The sequence below is a fragment of the Pleurodeles waltl genome, chromosome 11 (genome assembly GCF_031143425.1).
Source record: "Pleurodeles waltl isolate 20211129_DDA chromosome 11, aPleWal1.hap1.20221129, whole genome shotgun sequence".
In the NCBI taxonomy this organism is placed as follows: domain Eukaryota; kingdom Metazoa; phylum Chordata; class Amphibia; order Caudata; family Salamandridae; genus Pleurodeles; species Pleurodeles waltl.
Window position 1 is genome coordinate 440,108,439 of NC_090450.1, and position 22,695 is coordinate 440,131,133.

The 22,695-nt window shown below is 44.4% G+C and overlaps 1 protein-coding gene across 2 annotated transcripts in view; it reads right to left on the reverse strand.

Moving 5' to 3' along the window:
* ERLIN2 (ER lipid raft associated 2) overlaps window positions 1–22,695 on the reverse strand; it is a 307,636-nt gene that overhangs the window by 144,248 nt on the left and 140,693 nt on the right. For both annotated transcript variants that reach the window (XM_069213801.1, XM_069213802.1), the window contains exon 9: window positions 6,767–6,858. In XM_069213801.1, the coding sequence (XP_069069902.1) occupies window positions 6,767–6,858 (92 nt within the window). The remainder of the gene's footprint in view (window positions 1–6,766; window positions 6,859–22,695) is intronic.

Consider the following 22,695-nt stretch of genomic DNA (forward strand, 5'->3'; position numbering starts at 1 on the left):
TGCCGCCCCTCCTGAGAGTCCTGGGACAGTCATCCCCAAGAAAAGAGGGAGCAGGTGAAGCAACGCGAGTCGGCACAATGTTGCTAAAATGCCGCTACATTGTTTTCCTCTAAGCGCGACTGCCGAAGGAAGCTCCGACCCGGGGTAGAACTGCCGCAACACTGGGAGGTTTCCTTGGTCAGAGCAGACGCTTCGTGGCTGCGTTACGCGGCCGCCATCTTGCTCTCCGTCACGTGTCATATTTGCTGCCTTCTGATGTGTGCAGCCACTACTGCTAGACATTTTGTAAAGACTCTTGGTGCGGTTGTTAAACCAAAAGGCAATACTTTGAATTGGTAATGTATTCCTTTGAATACGAACCGTAGGTATTTTCTCTGAGATGGATGTATTGGTATAGGGAAATACGCGTCTTTGAGGTCTAAGGTTGTCATGTAGTCCTGTAGTTTTAGCAATGGTAACACCTCTTGTAGCGTGACCATGTGAAAGTGGTCTGATTTGATGTAGGTGTTTAGTATTCTGAGGTCTAAGATTGGTCTCAGTGTTTTGTCCTTTTTTGGTATTAAGAAGTACAGTGAATAGACTCCTGTGTTTGTTTGTGTGATTGGTACTAATTCGATTGCATTCTTTTGCAATAGTGCTTGAACTTCTATTTCCAGAAGGTCGGAATGTTGTTTTGACAATTTCTGTGCTTTTTGTGGTATGTTTGGAGGGAATTGTAGGAATTCTATGCAATAACCATGTTGGATAATTGCTAAGACCCAAGTGTCTGTAGTTATTTCCTCCCATGCTTTGTAATAATGACCTATTCTTCCCCCCACTGGTGTTGTGTGGAGGGGGTGAGTGACATCTGAGTCACTGCTTGGTTGTAGGGGTTTTGGGGCTCTGAAATTTTCCTCTATTCCTAGGGAATTGCCCTCCTCTGTATTGGCCCCGAAAGCCTCCCCTGTACTGTCCCTGGTAGCTGGACGGTGTTGCCTGCGAGGTGCTGGCTTGTGTGGCCTGACCCTGAAACCCCCCTCGAAAGGGTGTCTTGCGGAAGGTGCTGTAGGTTCCTCTGCTCTGCGGGGAGTAGAGTGCGCCCATGGCTTTAGCAGTGTCAGTGTCTTTTTTAAGTTTTTCGATTGCCGTGTCCACTTCTGGTCCGAACAGTTGTTTTTCGTTGAATGGCATATTGAGCACTGCCTGCTGTATCTCTGGTTTGAACCCAGACGTTCTTAGCCATGCGTGCCTTCTAATGGTCACAGATGTATTAATTGTTCTTGCAGCTGTGTCTGCTGCGTCCATAGAAGATCGTATCTGGTTATTTGAAATGTTCTGTCCTTCCTCAACCACCTGCTTTGCCCTTTTTTGAAGTTCCTTGGGTAGATGCTCGATGAGGTGTTGCATCTCATCCCAATGGGCTCTGTCATAGCGCGCAAGTAGTGCTTGAGAGTTAGCGATGCGCCACTGGTTTGCAGCTTTTACTGCAACTCTTTTCCCAGCTGCATCGAACTTGCGGCTCTCTTTATCTGGGGGGGGTGCGTCCCCAGATGTGTGGGAGTTGGCTCTCTTCCGAGCTGCTCCCACTACGACGGAATCTGGTGGCAGCTGTGTGGTGATTAAAACAGGGTCTGTAGGAGGTGCTTTATATTTCTTGTCCACCCTTGGCGTGATTGCCCTACTTTTGACCGGCTCCTTGAAGATTTCCTTTGCGTGCCGAAGCATACCTGGCAGCATAGGCAGGCTTTGGTAGGAGCTGTGGGTGGAGGAGAGGGTGTTGAATAAAAAATCATCCTCGACTTGTTCTGAGTGTAGGTTTACGTTGTGGAATTGTGCTGCTCTAGCCACCACTTGAGAATATGCTGTGCTGTCTTCAGGTGGTGAGGGCTTTGTTAGATATGCCTCCGGACTGTTGTCCGACACTGGGGCGTCATATAAGTCCCAAGCGTCTTGATCCTGGTCACCTTGGTGGTGTGAGCCGGTGAATGTGACGGAGTTTGCGCTGGTGAGACGTTAATTACAGGCGGAGGAGAGGGTGGCGGAGTCACCTTTCTCACCATTTTTGTTTGTGGCGCCTGGTCTGTTTGAAACTCCAGTCTCCTTTTTCTCCTAATAGGGGGAAGGGTGCTTATTCTTCCTGTTCCCTGCTGTATGAAAATACGTTTTTGCGTGTGGTCCACTTCGGTGGATTGCAGCTCTTCCTCAAACCTATGCTTTCGCATCTGAGAGGACAGTGATTGCTCCTCTGTATAAGAGCCTGGACCTGGGTCGGTTACGGGTTGTTTCGGCACCGAAACCCTGCCTGTATCTTTTTTCGGCTCCGAGGTGGCTTTTTTCCTTTTTGGAGTCGAAACCTCTCGGCGTCGATCTTCGTCGGTGCCGCTGTCTCGGCGTCGAGCCGTTTCTACACCGCTATCTCGGTGTCGTTGCTTCTCTCCAGCACTTTCTCGATCCCGAGAAGGCTGCGTGCCGGTGTCTCGACCGGAGTCGGACGATTTCGGCACTGTTTTGGCCTTTTTCGGTGCCGATGGTCGGTCACCGAACTTATGGGTGGAGCCATGGCCTGGTGGCAGTGGCGTCCCCTGGGCCTTGTCACTTTTCTTATGTGTTGTTTTCGACGTCTTACTCACGGTTCTTTGATCGTCGAATTCCTCGGAGTCCGATTCGTGGATCGAAAAGGTTTCTTCTTCCTCTTGTTCCTCGAACTCTCGGTGCGCTGTCGGCGTGGACGCCATCTGAAGTCTCCTGGCTCGACGGTCACGGAGTGTCTTTCGGGACCGGAACGCGCGACAGGCTTCGCAGGTCTCCTCACTGTGCTCAGGTGACAGGCACAGGTTACAGACCAAATGTTGGTCTGTATACGGGTATTTGTTGTGGCATTTGGGACAAAAACGGAACGGGGTCCGTTCCATCGGCGGTGTTGGACACACGGTCGGGCCGACCAGGCCCCGACGGGGGCTCGAAAACTACCCCGAAGGGCACCGGAGCGTGTCGATCCTCGATGCAGTGTTGAATCTAACTACGCCGATCCCGAACGCAACAATACCGACGAAAATCTTCCGAAATCTACTAACTTTCCGTTCCGAAACTCGGAGCGACAGGAACACGTCCGAACCCGATGGCGGAAAGAAAACAATCAAGATGGAGTCGACGCCCATGCGCAATGGAGACAAAAGGAGGAGTCACTCGGTCCCGTGACTCGAAAGACTTCTTCGAAGAAAAACAACTTGTAACACTCCGACCCAACACCAGATGGCGAGCTATGCAGAACATGTGTATCTACAGCGACAGATGCCATCGAACATTAGATATACAAGTAGGTGTGATGCACTACCACGCCAGTCACACCCTTAAGGTGAGCTGCCTGATGTGCCTTACTCTAGGAAGGTTCTGCTGTCTTGGTGATGGCAGGATTAGTCATTCTGGGAAAGGGTTATGCCTACTTCCCGTAGAAGTGGACATATTGGGGGTTTAGTGACCCCAAGTATAAGTAGCCTATTGGCTACTACCCTTCACTTCCCTTAACACTCCTACATTTAGTATTTAGGTCGACCCCTGACACCAGGAATTCATATTTGTTGGGTCAAAGAAGTAGGACACCGAAGAGTTGCACCAAGCAAGAACTGAGCAGCAGCAACTGACTTAGCGCCAACCCTGCCGGCATGCTTGCTGTCAACAACTGTGCTAAAGACAACTCGTCCAGCTGCTGATCAGCATCCTAAAGCCTGAGAGGGGTGCCAGAACCTCAAGAAGTAACCAGCATCTCCCTTGAAGCAGAGGAGCTGCTTCCGTGCACGTGTGCAGGCACCAAAGACTGACATGTGCGTCTCTGCCAGTGTGACACCTTTCGACAAAGCAACACTGCACCTGAGCCCCACAGCTCGAGAAGGAGAGAACGGAGAATGCCGACGAGATCCAGAAACCCCTTCCAGAGTTAAGCCCCCCTTTGGGTTTAGCCAGATTGGAACTCTAGTCCCTGCCTGCGGCCTCTTTGTGCAGGACACCAAAACCACAAAAAAACTGGCAACTGGAAGCACCACCGCACCAAAGCCCCCCAGCTCAAGTTGAAGTGGGTGGATCAATTGTGCTAATGAGGTCCCAAGACCCTTGTGAGCTGAGGCCCCCCTCCCCCTTTGGGTTTGGCCGGACTGGTACCCCAATCCTTGCTTGCAGCCTATTTTCACAGGTGACCAAGAACCCCCCCCCCCCAGACAAAGACCCACTACACACAAGCCCCCCAGCCTGAGTTGTTGTGGACTGATGGTGTGCCTGAGTGCCCAAGATCCTCAAACCTTGAGCTCCTCCCCGTAAGACCAGTTAGCTCTTGGTGTGGTTTCCACTGTCCTTTTTGGCTTCTGACCTCCTGTTTTTTGCACCTGTGCTGAATTTAGTTTTTGCTGGCTTTAGGACTCTGGGCACTTTACCACTGATGACCGGTGCTAAAGTGCAAGTGCTCTGTCTAAATTTGATTGGTTTATCCATGATTGGCATCAAAGGCTTCATCTGCCAGAGCCTGGGCTCTCTTGCTGGGAGTCTTAACTCACCATGTGGTGGCAAATCCAGTTCCTGGGCCCTTGGGAGTGAGTTCTGGTGTAACCAAGAAGAAACCCAGTGCATTGACTCCAGGACAACGTCGTAACCTGTGCTACTGTCCGACTCCACGCCACTGCCTGCACCAGAGCCGCAGACCCTGCTGAGAGCAACAAATGATGCTGCAGGTCCGATGCTGGAGCAGTGCCTCCGAAGTCGTTCCCCCCCCCCACCCACGGTGTGAGTCCTGAGTGCCATGCCCCCAATGTCTGGGACAACCGACTCAGACGCAGCACCTGTGGCACCGTGGTGTGATCGTGGCACTGCGAAGTGAACGCCTCACGTCTTTCTTGACCGGCTGGATTCATCGACCCTGCCGGATTACAAGGAACCATCACCATGCCACCAAAGCCGCATCACCTCCCCTGCAAATGTAAGCAGCAGACACCTCAAGTCCCCTGTCTCGAAGTAAGGAACCGATGCCTCACCTCCCCTGTAGCATTAAGGAACAGACAGCACATCAGCTCCAGCGATGCCTCACCTCCCTGATGCCGTGCAACGTCTTTGTTTCCTCATCGTTTTCGAAGGTGCTGTGCCTGGGGTCCGTGCGACACCATGACTGTTGCACACTCCATCGCAAGTGGCATCGGACTGTTGGCAACGACATTGTGATAGCCCCTTTGGGAACTATTGTATTTCTAAGCACTTTACTGAGATAGATTTAGGGCCTGATTACAACTTTGGAGGAGGTGTTAATCCGTCCCAAAAGTGACTGTAAAGTGACGGATATACCACCAGCCGTATTACGAGTGCATTATATCCTATGGAACTCGTAATACGGCTGGTGGTATATCCGTCACTTTACCATCACTTTTGGGACGGATTAACACCTCCTCCAAAGTTGTAATCAGGCCCTTAAACTTTACAAATTTGTAACTTTACTTGTGTATGTTGGATTTTTGTTGTTTTGGTCTTGTTTTACTTAGATAAATATTGGCTATTTTTCTAAACTGGTGTGAAGTCTGTTTGCAGTGTTTTCACTGTGTGAGTGAGTGTGTGAGTACTTTACTCACTGCCTCTGAGATAAGCCTGACTGCTTGTGCCAAGCTACCAAGGGTATGAGCAGGGGCTATCTTAGCTGCGTGGCTCCCTCACGCTGACTAGAGTAAGGGTCCCTACTGGGACAGGGTGCAAACCACTGCCAACTAGAGACCCCATTTCTAACACCCCCGAAGTTAACTCTTGATGCGGTCTCGGACCTTGCCCCATAGTCACCTTAACTCCCAAAGACTGGTTCTGTATGTCGTTAAGTGTCTGAATGCAGTATATGTTTATTTTCCCATAGGATAACATTAGAGCACCCGATGCTGAAGAGCACCCCTACACCCGGATGCCCCAGAGCCGACCGAGGTGACTTGTTGGTGCTGCCTTGGACCCTGCCCCATACTTATTTTAACTCCAGAAGAACAGTCCTGCAAATCTTTGCCCAGTACCCTTATGAAGTATGTGCTTTTGTTTCCATAGGATAACATTACCGCATTAAAGTCAAGGCAAGTGTACTTGCTGTATACTTCAAAACTGCCAACTTAAAGACTAATTTCCCAGAAACTATGTTTTTGGTGTTAAAAGTACATTCAAAATATGTGCTATTTTTCTAAATTGGTGTGAATCTCCTTTTTGAGTGTGTATATCATTTATTGAACAAATGTATATGAAAAAAATTGTTTAACACTCCTGTTAGATTACCCCAAGCTGTTCGACCACACTCCCACAAATAGAACACTTTGGATTTTTAGATAAAGCCCTGACCACCTCGAAGGAGATTCCTGCACTCTTTAAACAAACTACCTCTTTACAATAAACTACGTAATCCTACAACCATTAGTCTTTATGTCATGCTATTGAGGCTCCCCTGTAACAATTAATTCATATTCATTTACAGTTTTATCTCATTACTCCTGGGCAACAGTGCAGTGAATGCAATACCCTTTATGAACTAAAGGGAGTTATTGGAGAGTTAGTGATCTCAAAGTCTACTTCAGTGTGAAAATCGGTTTTCAGTGGGTTACTCCCAAAGTAACATTACCATGTTTATTGACTGTTATCACAATTATGTCATCGCCTAGTCTAGTGCTCAGCTTCCTCATGTGTTTAAGATTGGCCGACCGAGACAAACAACAAAAATCACAAAACAATACATACACAACAAAACAGACACAAATGCACACACATGCATGTTCAATCATAAGATACACACCAATAAGAGCCTTTTTTCTTTCAGTCTCTGCTTCTTTCTCCACTACCTTCTGCTTCTGAGCTGCAATAAGTAGTTTGGTCTTCTCGCTCTCCCTAAGGAAGTAATGAAACAAAAAATTAGGTGACACGATCCTACAGTATAAAAACTATGAAAAGTTCTCCTTACGCAGTGAAGATACCACTTTCAGGTGCTCTGCAGCTTCTCATCAAGTTATCACTTTGAAGACAGTTACACTTTGCCAATGTTGAAATTTAAAGAGGCAGAATTAGCTGGGATACCCTTGGTGCAGACAACTTAACGTTTGCAGCCTACTACTTGGCAATAGCAATAACTCATAAAAAAAGAGTTATAAATTCTATTGTACTAGTTGGAAGCCCTACAACAATTATCATTTTATTCCACATAAGGTTACTTGAATTGCATGGACTGAAACATTCTGCCATGTTCCTTGCGGAGTTGTGAGTAAGCTAAAACACCACTGGACCTTGTTAAAATTAATAGATTATTTTCACCTGGTAAGTTTTACCAGGCCATTCACATTCAACATACATTTAAAATACTCGCGATGAGTTATGAAATTTTCTACTTTTACCTTTAACTTTATAAAAAAAATTAAAAAAAACACTGATAAAAACAAAGATCTATTGCATGTCAGTGGATCTATCTGCTCACAGGATGTACCTTAACTACTAATTTGTTATCCTGACTAGCCAAAGGTCATTAAGAACAGCAAGTCTTCCACGGGTTTTCCATCTTAGAGGTTTGGAGATTAAACTCATATTCGAATAAAAGCTGTAGATTGTTTTAGCTTGTGTTGGATGCATTTTTCCAAAGTCCACATCTTCAGTTAGTATAGCCTTGTAGCACACTGTGGTCAAGCATACTTATCCCAGTCCCCCACCTAATCTTGTTAACTCTTGTACCACCACATCTCCTTACAACCACCAGGCTGGCAGATTCTGTGAATTTCCAAGTTAGTCTTTTACTCTCTCAACATCCTAATGTATGTATTCTCTTGCTTTACAGGTTACACAAAGTTATGCCGACTGTACAATTCCGTTTTACCTCACTGAATATACAGGTATTTTGTATTACACTGAAGGAGGTGCAATTTGTTTCTAGGTCAAGATATTCTGATCTTTTCATTGAAAATCAGTTTGAGGAGGCCATGGAACACTGGGAATTGCCTCCATTTCATTTACAGCTCCCGAGTAAAGGAATGCATTTAGGAATCAATGTACATTTAAATCTGCCTTCAGCAGTTACACTCAGGAGCTCTAATGGGGTAGAGAGGAAGGAATAGGTCAACCCAGATGGAATGGCATCTATTACGTCCTGCGTGATCAGCACTGTAAAAACGGTCCCAGCGTGGCCCCTGCCAGTCCTCCATTGCCTGTTCATACGGTCAATGTTGGCCTGGGTACAGAAATACTAGGAGGATTACACTCTTGGTCGGGAGGCCAATGGGCAACTCCAGACTAAGCTCCCGAATGCCACAAACAACTGACAACCACGTCCCCAATGGAGACAGGCTCAGTATGTTGTGGAAATGATCCCATGCTCCATTGTGACAGGACATGCTCAGATGGAACAGCTCAATGCTGCGGGAAGGACGAGAGCAAGGTGCACAGCTTGCAGGGGCAGTTCTCTGAATCTCGAGAAGGAGCGGGCGCAGAAGTGAGAGGTGGAACGCGTTTGGAGCACATCATAAAAGAACACCGTTAGGATTACACCTTAAGAAACAGTAACACCGTCTTTCCGGAGATGCATTCCATACCTCTACTACGGTGGTCTAGTGAAAGTGTAGTATAAAATGTTTAAATCCGGCTTGACCAAATGGTTGAATGCCTTAGGTAATCAATCTTAAAACAACCAACTATACCACTCAACATAAGCCTATTAACCAAACACAGTCAAAGAATCGTCAAGTTATTTTGTGGTACTGTGGTTAACAATGACACCTGGCAGGTAAGGGAAAGTGAACGAGCGCGAAATAAAGCAATGTACCCAAAAATAACAGCTTTATTCATGCAGGGAAACCAGAATTCGATGCCGTGGCTAGCGGTTCCAAAATCAGCAACAAGGATGTTGTTTACAAAACGCAGCCTCACGATTATGATAAAGTTCTTACGCAAATGACTCCGGGAAAACAACACCTTCCTGAGGCAGAGGATAAAGCTGGGCAAGAGTGCGTTCTGTAGCTTGTGACAGAGGGTGATTTGCCGCTCAGGCCTGCACCTTCATGCACAGGGGAGTTCAGACCACAAGATAACTCTGTTAATTGTTTGGAAGGTGCAGAAAGGATTGAGATTATTAAACAAAATCTTTACGGCCGAAACTGTCTTCTATAAATGATGCTTTCATTAAAAAGAACACTTTAAAGCATCCTTTTCTGCTGAGCCACAGCCAGAATCACCCCCTCAGGTAACTCGCTGGCTCTGTGCATTTAGAAGCCGTTTAAGAGAGATGGATCACAGATACCCAGAGCCAGGTATTGCTTGCAGCAAAACTCCTACAGTTCCTTTGCTCATAATTCACGAGCGTTAACCGCAAGTTCTGCTTTCCATCCTATATAGACTTGCTTCAAGCGTTTAAAGCAATTTAGGTGTATGGTGAATTTAAACCGACAGGCCTGCTGCCGCATTAACTGCGTCATTTACTCCCCAATTGCAGAAGGCAGCTATCAACGACGGGGCACTTTTACGCCTTAGAAGAAGAAGTAGAAGTAGACTGCTAGGTTTTTGGGGATCCAAGTTTAGGCAAGTGTTTAACAAGCTACATAAGATTGAATTCATGCATCCCGTATTTCATATCTAATCCCAGTGAGATTTCTGCTGTATCTTTGCCATTCTTGTGAGGTACGATAATTTAGGCCTGGGCGTAATTTGCATAATTTCATGAAATTACACTACTTAGGGTAATTAGGTGTCGCTTGAGTAAAAATCCTATTGCAGGAGCCCCGAAACAATACACATGGACAGAACGGGAATAACTCCTGTTAACAGCAATTACGTGTTTTTTTTTGTTTTTTTTCCAACCAGAAGGTGCGTCCTCCCATCCCAAACTGGTGGATGCATTTCACAATAAAATATAGCATAAAATGTGAGCTGGGGAGCGGGGGCGTATGTTTAAGGTTATCGAATTTTTACGGTAATGCTAAAAATGGAATCACATGAATTTCGAGACTCCCGCAGTATATACATTCATCACATAGATACAGTAACACAGGTGGCATATGAAGAATACCAAAGTAAATTCATCAGTCCCTTTAAAAGTGCAGACGTCATTATATACATTGTTCTCAAGCTGATACAGATGAGATTATGCTTTGCACATGCATTACGCTTAAGAGTCCTGCAACGGGATATACTACTACGTACGCACGGAGAGCGCCACGGAGTCTGATAGCCAAGATGTCACGCTGCGCCAAACGTCACCCTTTTAGAGAGCTGCTTCTAGCCTGGGCCTGCCAGTCTACCTGTGAAACCTACATCGAGATATGCTGCTCTAAAAATATAAAAGTCCTACTGAGTGGTGTACTGCTACCACTATCTTTCTCTGCACTTCCATCACCAGAAGTCTTGCTGTAGGATTACTAGCAACTCCATGTCATGCCCCAACTTGTCAACTGATCAGCTTCCCATGGACAAATCACTGTTACAGGTATACGAGTCCAATCAGCCAAAATAAACTGAATCAGGGTACAATTTCTACAATGCAGGAACTTGTTAAAAGAAATCCTAGGACTAGGAAACAAGCCTCAGTATTACACTGCGTTCCGTGGAAAGCCTCAACGTTAATCATTGACAGTTCATCGAACACAGTTCGGGTAAAATATTGGAGATGCTCTGAAGCCAAAAAGCTTGTGGGAGTGTCTGAGGCTTTTTCTTTTGTTTAATAGCGCTTAGTAGTTACTGGGACACTAGTTATAATGATTTTACATGTGGGACATTGTTAATCTATAGGAAAACGTTTGGATGTACTCCGAGTCCTTAGTTAATTCTCAGGTTTAAGCACAGTGTTCTTTTTTTTTTGTTTAACCTCAGCCAGACAATGTAGCAGAGAGGCCAGACAGGAAGCAACATTGCATTTTGTTAGCTACATATATGTCCTATATACTCATTGTTGCCCTGGGTGCATGCCTGGACAGCTCAGTGAGTTTGAGTCTCAGTGGCGGAGTTTCAAACCAAAACTTCACAAAAACCTACAATCCAAAAGCCATTCATCTACACAGAGGGTCCCACAGAAGCGCAAATGGTAATGTGTAGGGAACAAAAGGTCTGTTGACAAAAGGTTTGGATTCACATTAAGAGGGCTACCAGGAATCCTGTAGATGGGAATCCCAGATCATATGACAGACAGAATGGGAGAACAGTCGGATAACTAACTGATTTCTCAGTCACTGTAAGTGGACTTGATGCTGCAATATAAATTAGCAAGCACAACAAAGACCCTCGTATCTCAGAACTGACTGGCTGATTGTCTAGATTTGTGGCAGGAATTGACAACCATGGGACTATGTGCGATTTCAGAATGGTAAGGTCTATATCATTAAAATAGTGAACAGCCACAGCCAAAGGGACTGTATACTAAGGAGTGGCCTAAGAAGAGAAGTGTCTGCATTCCTTTTGATTCTGGAAATTGAGATTTATAAAGGCTACTCTGGAGCGGATAATGACATCAAACTCATCATTTAGTTATCTTTCCAAGTCCGACGCATTTTTGCAGAAGCACACATTGTGCCATCAAAGGACACCATTCACTATACATTTAATTTCCTGATCCCAAAACACATATGCAATGCACAACACTAAGAACTCAACACTTTCCAAGTGTAAGGACTGAGGGGTGTTAAAGTAAAAACCACCGTTTTGGAGATAAAGTACAGATTAAGAGCTGGGCAGCCGGCTGCCTCTCCCACAAAGGGTCCAGGGAATAAGGAGATTCTGGGTGAGGCTGCACTTTAATTGGAACTTCCATACAGTTCAGCTTAGACATTACAACTGAACTTCCCATCTTAAGCAAGGACCACCTTTAACTTACACTTTGTCAAAGCGACACAGGGCTGGCCTAATCGTCAAATAAGGGATGGACAGAGAGAATCTCAAAGTCACACAGGGACTTCTAAATCTATCTGTGTTCACTATCATCCTAAACCTTTATGTATTCACTAACATCCTACCACTTCAGATGGGTACTTTTCTGCAGTCTTCTGTTTCCCTGAAAATTATGGGTGAAAGGGATATTTATCACATATCCTGTAATGTGCCCTTAGCACGCATCAAACGCAGTCCACAATGACGTGAAGACTTACACAACTCTGGTCTCACTGCTGCAGGCACACCAGCAAGTCAGGGCCAAGCCTAGAGCACCGTCGACCTAGGAAAAAGAGGACCATGGAATGTCCAGGGGAAAGTGTGCTATGGCCTGCCCTTTGGATAGTGGAAGGCTGTTTCTTCCTCACACTTTGATGTCCCTGACCTTCAACAAGTCCTGAGCTCTTCAAGAAATAAGAGCATCTGCAACAAGGCGTCCCACTGGTCTTTCTCCTTCAAATCCTGGGCTTTACAGGCACGTGTATCAACGATAGTGAAGGAGCCGGGTGTTCTCTCCCAGTAATCTTGTCCAGAATAGTTCCAGAAATAACAAACACTATGATGAAGGACAGACTGACACCTATGCAGGGATTATACCTAGATCAGGACATGCAATACATTTAAATTTCAAAGAGGAATGAACCTCTGGCACAGGACTTCAACAGATAGAGGGTAACAATAAGACTGGGAGCAAGTTACTATCAAAGAGGAAGAAACACACATGGATCAAGACAGAAGACCAAGGCGGAGACTACTCAACTAACATACAGAGACAGGGAGATACTGACCCATAAACAGTAAAGGTGTTTCATAGGGACATGCAATCCTGAACCCCAGCCGCACTGAAAAACCCAAGACCTGAGGGTGATGCTGCATTTCATGTAGAACAAGGTCTTGATATGAAGTTTCTGAAGGGACACTCAGAAGTAAGCAATCTGAGGAATTTGAAGACCCCAAGACAAAAAGTATGTAGAAGTAGCCCTTATTTCAATACATAATGTTCAGTTTACATGACCATATACAATCATTAATTGTCTTTACCTCATGCTTGAATTTATTTATCATCACTCGGGCTTCCATGTATTGGGACCATAGCTTGGCACCAACAGGTGCACAGCCCATAGCCCAATAACCATCATTCACACGGATTCTACCTACTCTTTTCTGCTCATCAAAACTAGCTTTTCTTGCATTTAATCGGTTGCTCTAGATACATCATGTTCTTCCAACCCTTCCAGCTGGGCACCAGCCTAAAGTGAGGCTTTCTCCAACTGAAAATGTAAAATGGTGCCTTACCAGCGATGGAGTGGTCAGACAGTCTGTAAGTGACCAATCGCTCCAAAAAAACACCCTTCCAATCCAAACTGCTCTCACTTGCCAGCTGGATGTTCTCTTTAACGGTAGGATCGAGACATTCCTCCACTACATTGATCTCAGCATCGTGGAGTGAGCATACTTTGTGGTTGATGCCACAATTTAAGAATCTCTCAACCTCCTAAGGACACAATTGAACTCCATTATCAGACAGGATAATCTTTGGATTTTTTTTGCCCCAGAACAGACCATCCAAAAACCTTCTGATGGATGCAGATGTGACGCCCCTCCACAAGAGACTTCTGACCATCTTGAAAACGTGCATGGTCACAAACTAACATGGATTGCTTTTAAACAGCCTACTATGTCCACCGGAATGTCCTCTCGGAGCCCGTGTGATAGCTTTACACACTTAACTTGATGGACCTCTCAGCCTCCAAAATCAAGGCCAGGTCACCACACATCTTCAAGAAGGTGTTTTTTCTTCACAGCATCCAATATCTTCTGTGGGCAAAATCAATCAGGGTCTCCCAACATGTGGTCTAGGGACCCCTGGGAGTCCGCAAAGCCTCCTCAGGGAGTCCATGACTGCTTAGAAAATTAAATAATATTTTAAGATTAATAAAGTGTATGTAAATAAACTGCCTAAATGTACAACTGACAATTTTAAAAAATACTGTAAAAATCAATGAATTTGAAACTGGCGGCTAAAAATTAAGTTAGCATCCTCGGATTGATTCGTGGTAGCAGTGCAGGAATACAGAATGGGCGATGTGTGGCTTCAGTTGAATTTAGAAAAGCTCCAACCTTCCCATTAAAATTAAAATTTGTATTTTCTTTTATTTATACTTGTTTGCAAATGAAATAAAATGTGTTATTCATGTATGTTTGATGGAATGCTTGTTTCTATATTTTTTGTGCTTTGTTTCACAGTTCAAACCATCAACAATGTTTAAGTCAGGGTATGCGACTTCCAGTAAGGACTCAGTGGAGGGTCCGGCGTCTCCAGTAATGATAAAGAAGTCAAAAGGTTAATACCCAATGTTCCAAGACACAGTAAGTTCTCCTTTCCAGCCTGTTCTTCCTTAACTTAAAAAAGACAGAGGTTATAATAACATCCGTTTGTATGGTCCGCGCTTTTCTGTAAATTCTAAACACTGTTGGAAAATTCGGTCATATTTAATCTCTCTTGTCTATTCATTCTTATATGTGGCCCCTTAGGAAACCAAACACTATTTTCTACCCCTATATTATAATCAAACCTCCATTATCTAGAGAAGAAACAATTGTACCGACAACAAGTCTAGTAAGACTATTAGCAGTGCAATTAGTTGAGCTCGAAATATATTCAATATTTAAAGTGTACTCTTGACGCTCAACCACCCATTTGCAAACGTGTGTCGAAATATATTCAATTATTATTATTTTTTTATACAAAATATTTATTTCAGCCGTTAATGCTTAGATTCAGTGGTGAACTACGTTATTCAACTGACCAATTAACAGCTAGCGCTTCTCTCTCTCTCTATTTCCGAATAGTTAAATTTGGCACTTCTTCAAACTCATGAGACACAAAGAGTAAGTTATTATCAGTATTTATCTTTTGTTGTAAAGCAGCCCAACCCTGATGCCACTGGTTTCTGCCACAACTATCTTTTCCTCTATCAGGCCCAAAGGGGTACAAATCAGGAAATTTAACCAGCTCTTTTTAGAAAAACTAATTTCGAATACAATCATCATTCCAGACAACCTCAAATCCATAAAAACAATATTTTATATATATATATATGGAAAATGTCACTTATCCAGTGTACATCTGTTCGTGGCATTAGTCGCTGCAGATTCACATGCTGTGCACATCCCGCCATCTGGTGTTGGGCTCGGAGTGTTACAAGTTGTTTTTCTTCGAAGAAGTCTTTTCGAATCACGAGATCGAGGGACTCCTCCCATTTCGGCTCCATTGCGCATGGGCGTCGACTCCATCTTAGATTGTTTTCCCCGCAGAGGGTGAGGTAGGAGTTGTGTACGCTAGTAATAGTGCCCATGCAATGGAGTGAATACGTATGTACATAATGTAGTTTAAAGTAATATATTTACAAATGTATAAATGTTCAAGATCAACTTCTAAACGGCTACAGGCTCCCGGGGAGGCGGCAGGGCGCATGTGAATCTGCAGCGACTAATGCCACGAACAGATGTACACTGGGTAAGTGACATTTTCCGTTCGATGGCATGTGTAGCTGCAGATACACATGCTGTGCATAGACTAGTAAGCAGTTATCTCCCCAAAAGCGGTGGTTCAGCCTGTAGGAGTTGAAGTTTTTTGAAACAATGTTCGTAGTACTGCTTGGCCTACTGTGGCTTGTTGTGCCGTTAGCACATCTACACAGTAGTGTTTGGTAAATGTATGAGGCGTAGACCATGTAGCTGCCTTACATATTTCGGTCATTGGAATATTTCCCAGAAAGGCCATGGTAGCACCTTTCTTTCTAGTTGAGTGTGCCTTTGGTGTAATAGGCAGTTCTCTTTTTGCTTTAAGATAACCGGTTTGAATGCACTTAACTATCCATCTAGCAATGCCTTGTTTAGAAATTGGATTTCCTGTATGAGGTTTTTGGAAAGCAATAAATAATTGTTTTGTTTTTCGAATTAGTTTTGTTCTGTCAATGTAGTACATTAACGCTCTTTTGATGTCTAATGTATGTAGTGCTCTTTCAGCTACAGAATCTGGCTGTGGGAAGAACACTGGTAATTCTACTGTTTGATTTAAGTGGAACGGTGATATGACTTTTGGTAAAAATTTAGGATTTGTCCGTAGAACTACTTTATGCTTGTGTATTTGAATAAATGGTTCTTGTATGGTAAATGCTTGAATCTCACTTACTCTTCTTAAAGATGTGATGGCAATTAAAAATGCAACTTTCCATGTTAAGTATTGCATTTCACAAGAGTGCATGGGCTCAAAAGGTGGACCCATGAGTCGTGTTAAGACAATGTTGAGGTTCCATGAAGGAACTGGTGGTGTTCTTGGTGGTATAATTCTCTTTAGGCCTTCCATAAATGCTTTTATGACTCGTATCCTAAATAGAGAAGTTGAGTGCTTAATTTGCAGGTAAGCTGAAATTGCTGTAAGATGTATCTTAATGGAAGAAAAAGCTAGCTTTGACTTTTGCAAATGTAGTAAGTATCCTACGATGTCTTTGGCTGATGCGTGTAAGGGTTGAATTTGATTATTATGGCAGTAATAAACAAATCTTTTCCACTTATTTGCATAGCAATGTCTAGTGGTAGGTTTCCTAGCTTGTTTTATGACCGCCATACATTCCTGTGTAAGGTCTAAGTGTCCGAACTCCAGGACTTCAGGAGCCAAATTGCTAGATTCAGCGATGCTGGATTTGGGTGTCTGATCTGTTGTTTGTGTTGCGTTAACAGATCTGGTATGTTTGGTAGTTTGACATGAGGCACTACTGAGAGGTCTAGTAGTGTTGTGTACCAAGGTTGTCTTGCCCATGTTGGCGCTATTAGTATGAGTCTGAGTTTGTTTTGACTCAACTTGTTTACCAGATATGGAAGGAGTAGGAGAGGGGGAAAAGCGTAAGCAAATATCCCTGACCAACTCATCCATAACGCATTGCCCTGAGACTGATCTTGTGGGTACCTGGATGCGAAGTTTTGGCATTTTGCGTTTTCCTTTGTTGCAAATAGATCTATTTGTGGTGTTCCCCAACTCTGAAAGTAAGTATTCAGTATTTGGGGGTGAATCTCCCATTCGTGGATCTGTTGGTGATTCCGAGAGAGATTGTCTGCTAACTGATTCTGAATTCCTGGAATAAATTGTGCTATTAGGCGAATGTGGTTGTGAATCACCCAATGCCATATTCTCTGTGCCAGGAGACACAACTGTGTTGAGTGTGTCCCTCCCTGTTTGTTTAGGTAATACATTGTTGTCATGTTGTCTGTTTTGACAAGAATGTATTTGTGGCTTATTATGGGTTGAAATGCTTTCAGCGCTAGAAATACTGCCAATAGTTCTAAGTGATTTATGTGAAACTGTTTTTGGTGAGTGTCCCATTGTCCTTGGATGCTGTATTGATTGAGGTGTGCTCCCCACCCTATCATGGAGGCATCTGTTGTTACTACATATTGTGGCACTGGGTCTTGGAAAGGCCGCCCTTGGTTTAAATTTATACTGTTCCACCATTGAAGCGAGGTGTATGTTTGGCGGTCTACCAACACCAGATCTAGAAGTTGACCCTGTGCCTGTGACCACTGTGATGCTAGGCACTGTTGTAATGGCCGCATGTGCAACCTTGCGTTTGGGACAATGGCTATGCATGAGTACATCATGCCTAGGAGTTTCATCACCATTTTGACTTGTATTTTTTGTTTTGGATACATGGCCTGTATTACATTGTGAAATGCCTGAACCCTTTGTGGACTTGGAGTGGCAATTCCTTTTGCTGTGTTGATTGTCGCCCCTAAGTATTGCTGTGTTTGACACGGCAGAAGGTGTGACTTTGTGTAGTTGATTGAGAAACCTAGTTTGTGGAGGGTTTCTATGACATACTTTGTGTGTTGTGAACACCTTTCTAGCGTGTTGGTTTTGATTAACCAATCGTCTAGGTACGGGAACACATGTATTTGCTGCCTTCTGATATGTGCAGCTACGACTGCCAGGCACTACCATGTGAAAGTGATCTGATTTAATGTAGGTATTTAATGTTCTGAGATCTAATATAGGTCTCAGACTCTTGTCTTTTTTGGGTATGAGAAAGTACAGAGTAAACTCCTGTTCCTTTCTGGTGTTTTGGTACTAATTCTATTGCTTTTCAGTAGCAATGCCTGAACTTCTAGTCCTAGAAGATCTATATGTTGTTTTGACATATTGTGTGTTTTCGGTGGGACGTTTGGAGGGAATTTGAGAAATCCTATGCAATAACCTTGCTGGATAATTGCCAGTACCCAAGTGTCTGTTGTTATCTCCTCCCAATGTTTGTAAAATTGGCTTAGTCTCCCCCCCACAGGTGTTATGTGTTGGGGATGTGTGACTTGGAAGTCACTGCTTGTTTTGAGGGGTTTTGGGGCTTTGGAACTTCCCTCTATTTTTTTGGAATTGTCCCCCTCTATATTGCCCCGAAAACATCTCCGCTGATATTGGCTTTGATAAGTGGGCCTTGCTTGTGAGGTTGTGGCCTCTGTGGGTTGACCTCGAAACCCTCCCCTAAATTGTGTTTTGCGAAATGTGCCTCTGCTTTGTGGGGAGTAGAGTGCGCCCATGGCTTTTGCCGCATCAGTATCTTTTTTGAGTTTTTCAATAGCAGTGTCGACTTCCGGCCCAAACAACTGCTGTTCATTAAGGAGCATATTCAGCACGGCTTGTTGTATTTCCGGCTTGAATCCTGACGTACGCAACCATGTGTGTCTCCTTATCGTTATTGCAGTATTTACTGTCCTTGCAGCCGTATCTGCTGCATCCATTGCTGACCGTATCTGATTATTGGAGATACTTTGTCCATCTACCACTTGTGCCCTTTTCTGGAACTCTTTGGGTAAGTGTTCTATGAAATGCTGCATTTCGTCCCAATGAGCTCTATCGTATCTTGCCAAAAGTGCTTGTGAATTGGCAATACGCCATTGGTTTGCTGCTTGTGCTGCAACCCTTTTACCCGCAGCATCGAATTTGCGACTCTCCTTGTCTGGAGGTGGTGCATCTCCCGAGGTATGAGAGTTTGCTCTCTTGTGAGCTGCCCCAACAACCACAGAGTCTGGTGTTAATTGCTGCGTAATATAAACAGGGTCTGTTGGCGGTGGCTTGTACTTCTTCTCCACCCTTGGAGTTATGGCTCTGCCTTTTACAGGATCCTGAAATATTTGTTTGGAATGTTTTAGCATTCCCGGGAGCATAGGTAAGCTTTGGTATTGGCTATAAGTGGAGGAGAGTGTATTAAACAAAAAGTCATCCTCAATTGGTTCTGAATGCAAGGTGACGTTATGAAAAGCAGCTGCCCTTGAGACCACCTGCGTGTAGGATGTACGGTCTTCAGGTGGCGACGGCCTCGCAGGGTAACAGTCTGGGCTGTTATCTGATACAGGAGCATCATAAAGGTCCCATGCGTCGGGATCATCTTGACTCATTGCAGTATGAGTCGGGGATTGCATCAGTGGTGGAGTGGCTACTGGTGATGTGTGCATTGATGGTGGTGGAGTTGTTTGTCTTGCCACCTTTGCCTGTGGCTGTATGTCTTTCTTGAAAGGCAAGTCTTCTTTTCATCTTAATTGGGGGAAGAGTGCTTATCTTTCCCTGTGTCTTTTTGAATGTGGAGCCTTCTTTGAGTGTAATCTGGCTCAACTGATTCAAGTTCCTCTCCGAACTTATGTCCTTGCATCTGGGAGGACAATCCGTGTTCCTCTGTGTAGGAACCTGTTTGCGGTTCCGAGGCTGGATGTTTCGGAATCGAAATCTTTTCGGTCGCCTTTTTGGGCTCCGAGGAAACCTTCTTTATTTTCGGCGTCGTGGTGTCTCGGTGCCGAACCATTTCGGTGCCACTGTCTCGGTGCCGAATCTGCTCGGAGCCACTGTCTCAGGCCCAAGATTGTTGTGTGGCGGTATCTCGACCGGAGTCGGATGACTTCGCCACATGCATGCCCTTTTTCGGTGCCGATGATCGGTCACCTATTTTTCGGGTTAAGCCATGGCCTGTTGGCGGTGGCGTCCCCTGGGCTTTTGTTGTCTTCTCGTGAGTTTTATGGTTCAACGTCTTACTCACGGTTTTCGGCGTTTCTTCGGGATCGAGCTCGTCCGAGTCCGATTCCTGGATGGAGAAGGTTTCTTCTTCCTCCTCGAAACGCCCTTGTCCTGTCGGCGCCGACGCAATCTGCAGTCTTCTTGCTCTTCGGTCTCTTAATGTCTTCCTCAACCGAAACGCTTGACAGGCTTCACAGGTATCCTCCTTGTGCTCTGGAGACAGACACAAGCTACAGACCAGATGCTGATCTGTATATGGATACTTGTTATGACATTTTGGGCAGAAGCGGAATGGGGTCCGTTCCATCAGCCTTGAAGAGACACGTGGCCGGGCTGACCAGGCCCCGACGGGGGATCGAAAAAACCCCGAAGGGCCACCGGAGCTCTTCAAAAGTCAGTGTCGATCTATTGTAACTAACCTGATACCGAACGCAAACAATACCGATGATTTTTCCGAGATTCTAACTAACTTTCCGACCCGAAACACGGAGCGAAAAGGAACACGTCCGAACCCGATGGCGGAAAAAAAACAATCTAAGATGGAGTCGACGCCCATGCGCAATGGAGCCGAAATGGGAGGAGTCCCTCGATCTCGTGACTCGAAAAGACTGCTTCGAAGAAAAACAACTTGTAACACTCCGAGCCCAACACCAGATGGCGGGATGTGCACAGCATGTGTATCTGCAGCTACACATGCCATCGAACATATATACATATATATATATATATATATAGATGGAAAATGTCACTTACCCAGTGTACATCTGTTCGTGGCATGAGTCGCTGCAGATTCACATGCTGTGCACAGTCCGCCATCTGGTGTTGGGCTCAGAGTGTTACAAGTTGGTTTTCTTCGAAGAAGTCTTTTCGAGTCACGAGACCGAGGGACTCCTCCCATTTCGACTCCATTGCGCATGGGCATCGACTCCATCTTAGATTGTTTTGCCCGCAGAGGGTGAGGTAGGAGTTGTGTATGCTAGTAATAGTACCCATGCAATGGAGTGAATGCGTATGTACATAATAAAGTTTTAAGTTATATATTTACAAATGTACAAATGTTTAAGATCTACTTCTAAACGGCTACAGGCTCCCGGGGAGGCGGGTGGGCGCATGTGAATCTGCAGCGACTCATGCCACGAACAGATGTACACTGGGTAAGTGACATTTTCCGTTCGATGGCATGTGTAGCTGCAGATACACATGCTGTGCATAGACTAGTAAGCAGTTATCTCCCCAAAAGCGGTGGTTCAGCCTGTAGGAGTTGAAGTAGTTTGAAATAATGTTCTTAATACAGCTTGACCTACTGTTGCTTGTTGTGCAGTTAGCACATCTACACAGTAGTGCTTGGTAAATGTATGAGGCGTAGACCATGTTGCTGCCTTACATATTTCGTTCATTGGAATATTTCCTAGAAAGGCCATGGTAGCACCTTTCTTTCTGGTTGAGTGTGCCTTTGGTGTAATAGGCAGTTCTCTTTTAGCTTTAAGATAGCAGGTTTGAATGCACTTAACTATCCATCTAGCAATGCCTTGTTTTGAAATTGGATTTCCTGTATGAGGTTTTTGAAAGGCGATAAATAATTGTTTTGTCTTTCGAATTAGTTTTGTTCTGTCAATGTAGTACATTAGTGCTCTTTTGATGTCTAATGTATGTAGTGCTCTTTCGGCTACCGAATCTGGCTGTGGGAAGAACACTGGTAATTCTACCGTTTGATTTAGGTGGAACTGTGAGATTACTTTTGCTAAAAATTTAGGATTGGTCCGTAGAACAACTTTATTTTTGTGTATTTGAATAAATGGTTCTTGAATGGTAAATGCTTGAATCTCACTCAGTCTTCTTAGAGATATGATGGCAATTAAAAATGCAACTTTCCACGTTAAGTATTGCATTTCACAAGAGTGCATGAGCTCAAAAGGTGGAGCCATGAGTCGTGTTAGGACAATGTTGAGGTTCCATGAAGGAACTGGTGGTGTTCTTGGTGGTATCATTCTCTTTAGGCCTTCCATAAACGCCTTTATGACTGGTATCCTAAACAATGAAATTGAGTGCGTAATTTGTAGGTAAGCAGAAATTGCCGTAAGATGTATTTTAATGGAAGAGAAAGCTAGGTTAGATTTTTGCAAATGTAGTAAGTATCCTACTATTTCTTTTGCAGGAGCGTGTAAAGGTTGAATTTGATTATTATGGCAGTAATAAACAAATCTTTTCCACTTATTTGCATAGCAGTATCTAGTGGTAGGTTTTCTAGCTTGTTTTATGACCTCCATACATTCCTGTGTGAGGTCTAAGTGCCCGAATTCTAGGCTTTCAGGAGCCAAATTGCTAGATTCAACGATGCTGGATTTGGATGTCTGATCTGTTGTTTGTGTTGTGTTAACAGATCTGGTCTGTTGGGTAGTTTGACATGAGGTACTAGTGAAAGGTCTAGTAGTGTTGTGTACCAAGGTTGCCTTGCCCATGTTGGTGCTATTAGTATGAGTTTGAGTTTGTTTTGACTCAACCTGTTTACTAGATATGGAAGGAGAGGGAGAGGGGGAAAAGCGTACGCAAATATCCCTGACCAGTTCATCCATAGAGCATTGCCTTGGGATTGATCTTGTGGGTACCTGGATGCGAAGTTTTGGCATTTTGAGTTTTCCTTTGTTGCAAATAGATCTATTTGAGGTGTTCCCCAAATTTGAAAGTAATTGTTTAGTATTTGGGGGTGAATTTCCCATTCGTGGGTTTGTTGGTGATCTCGAGAGAGATTGTCTGCCAACTGGTTCTGAATCCCT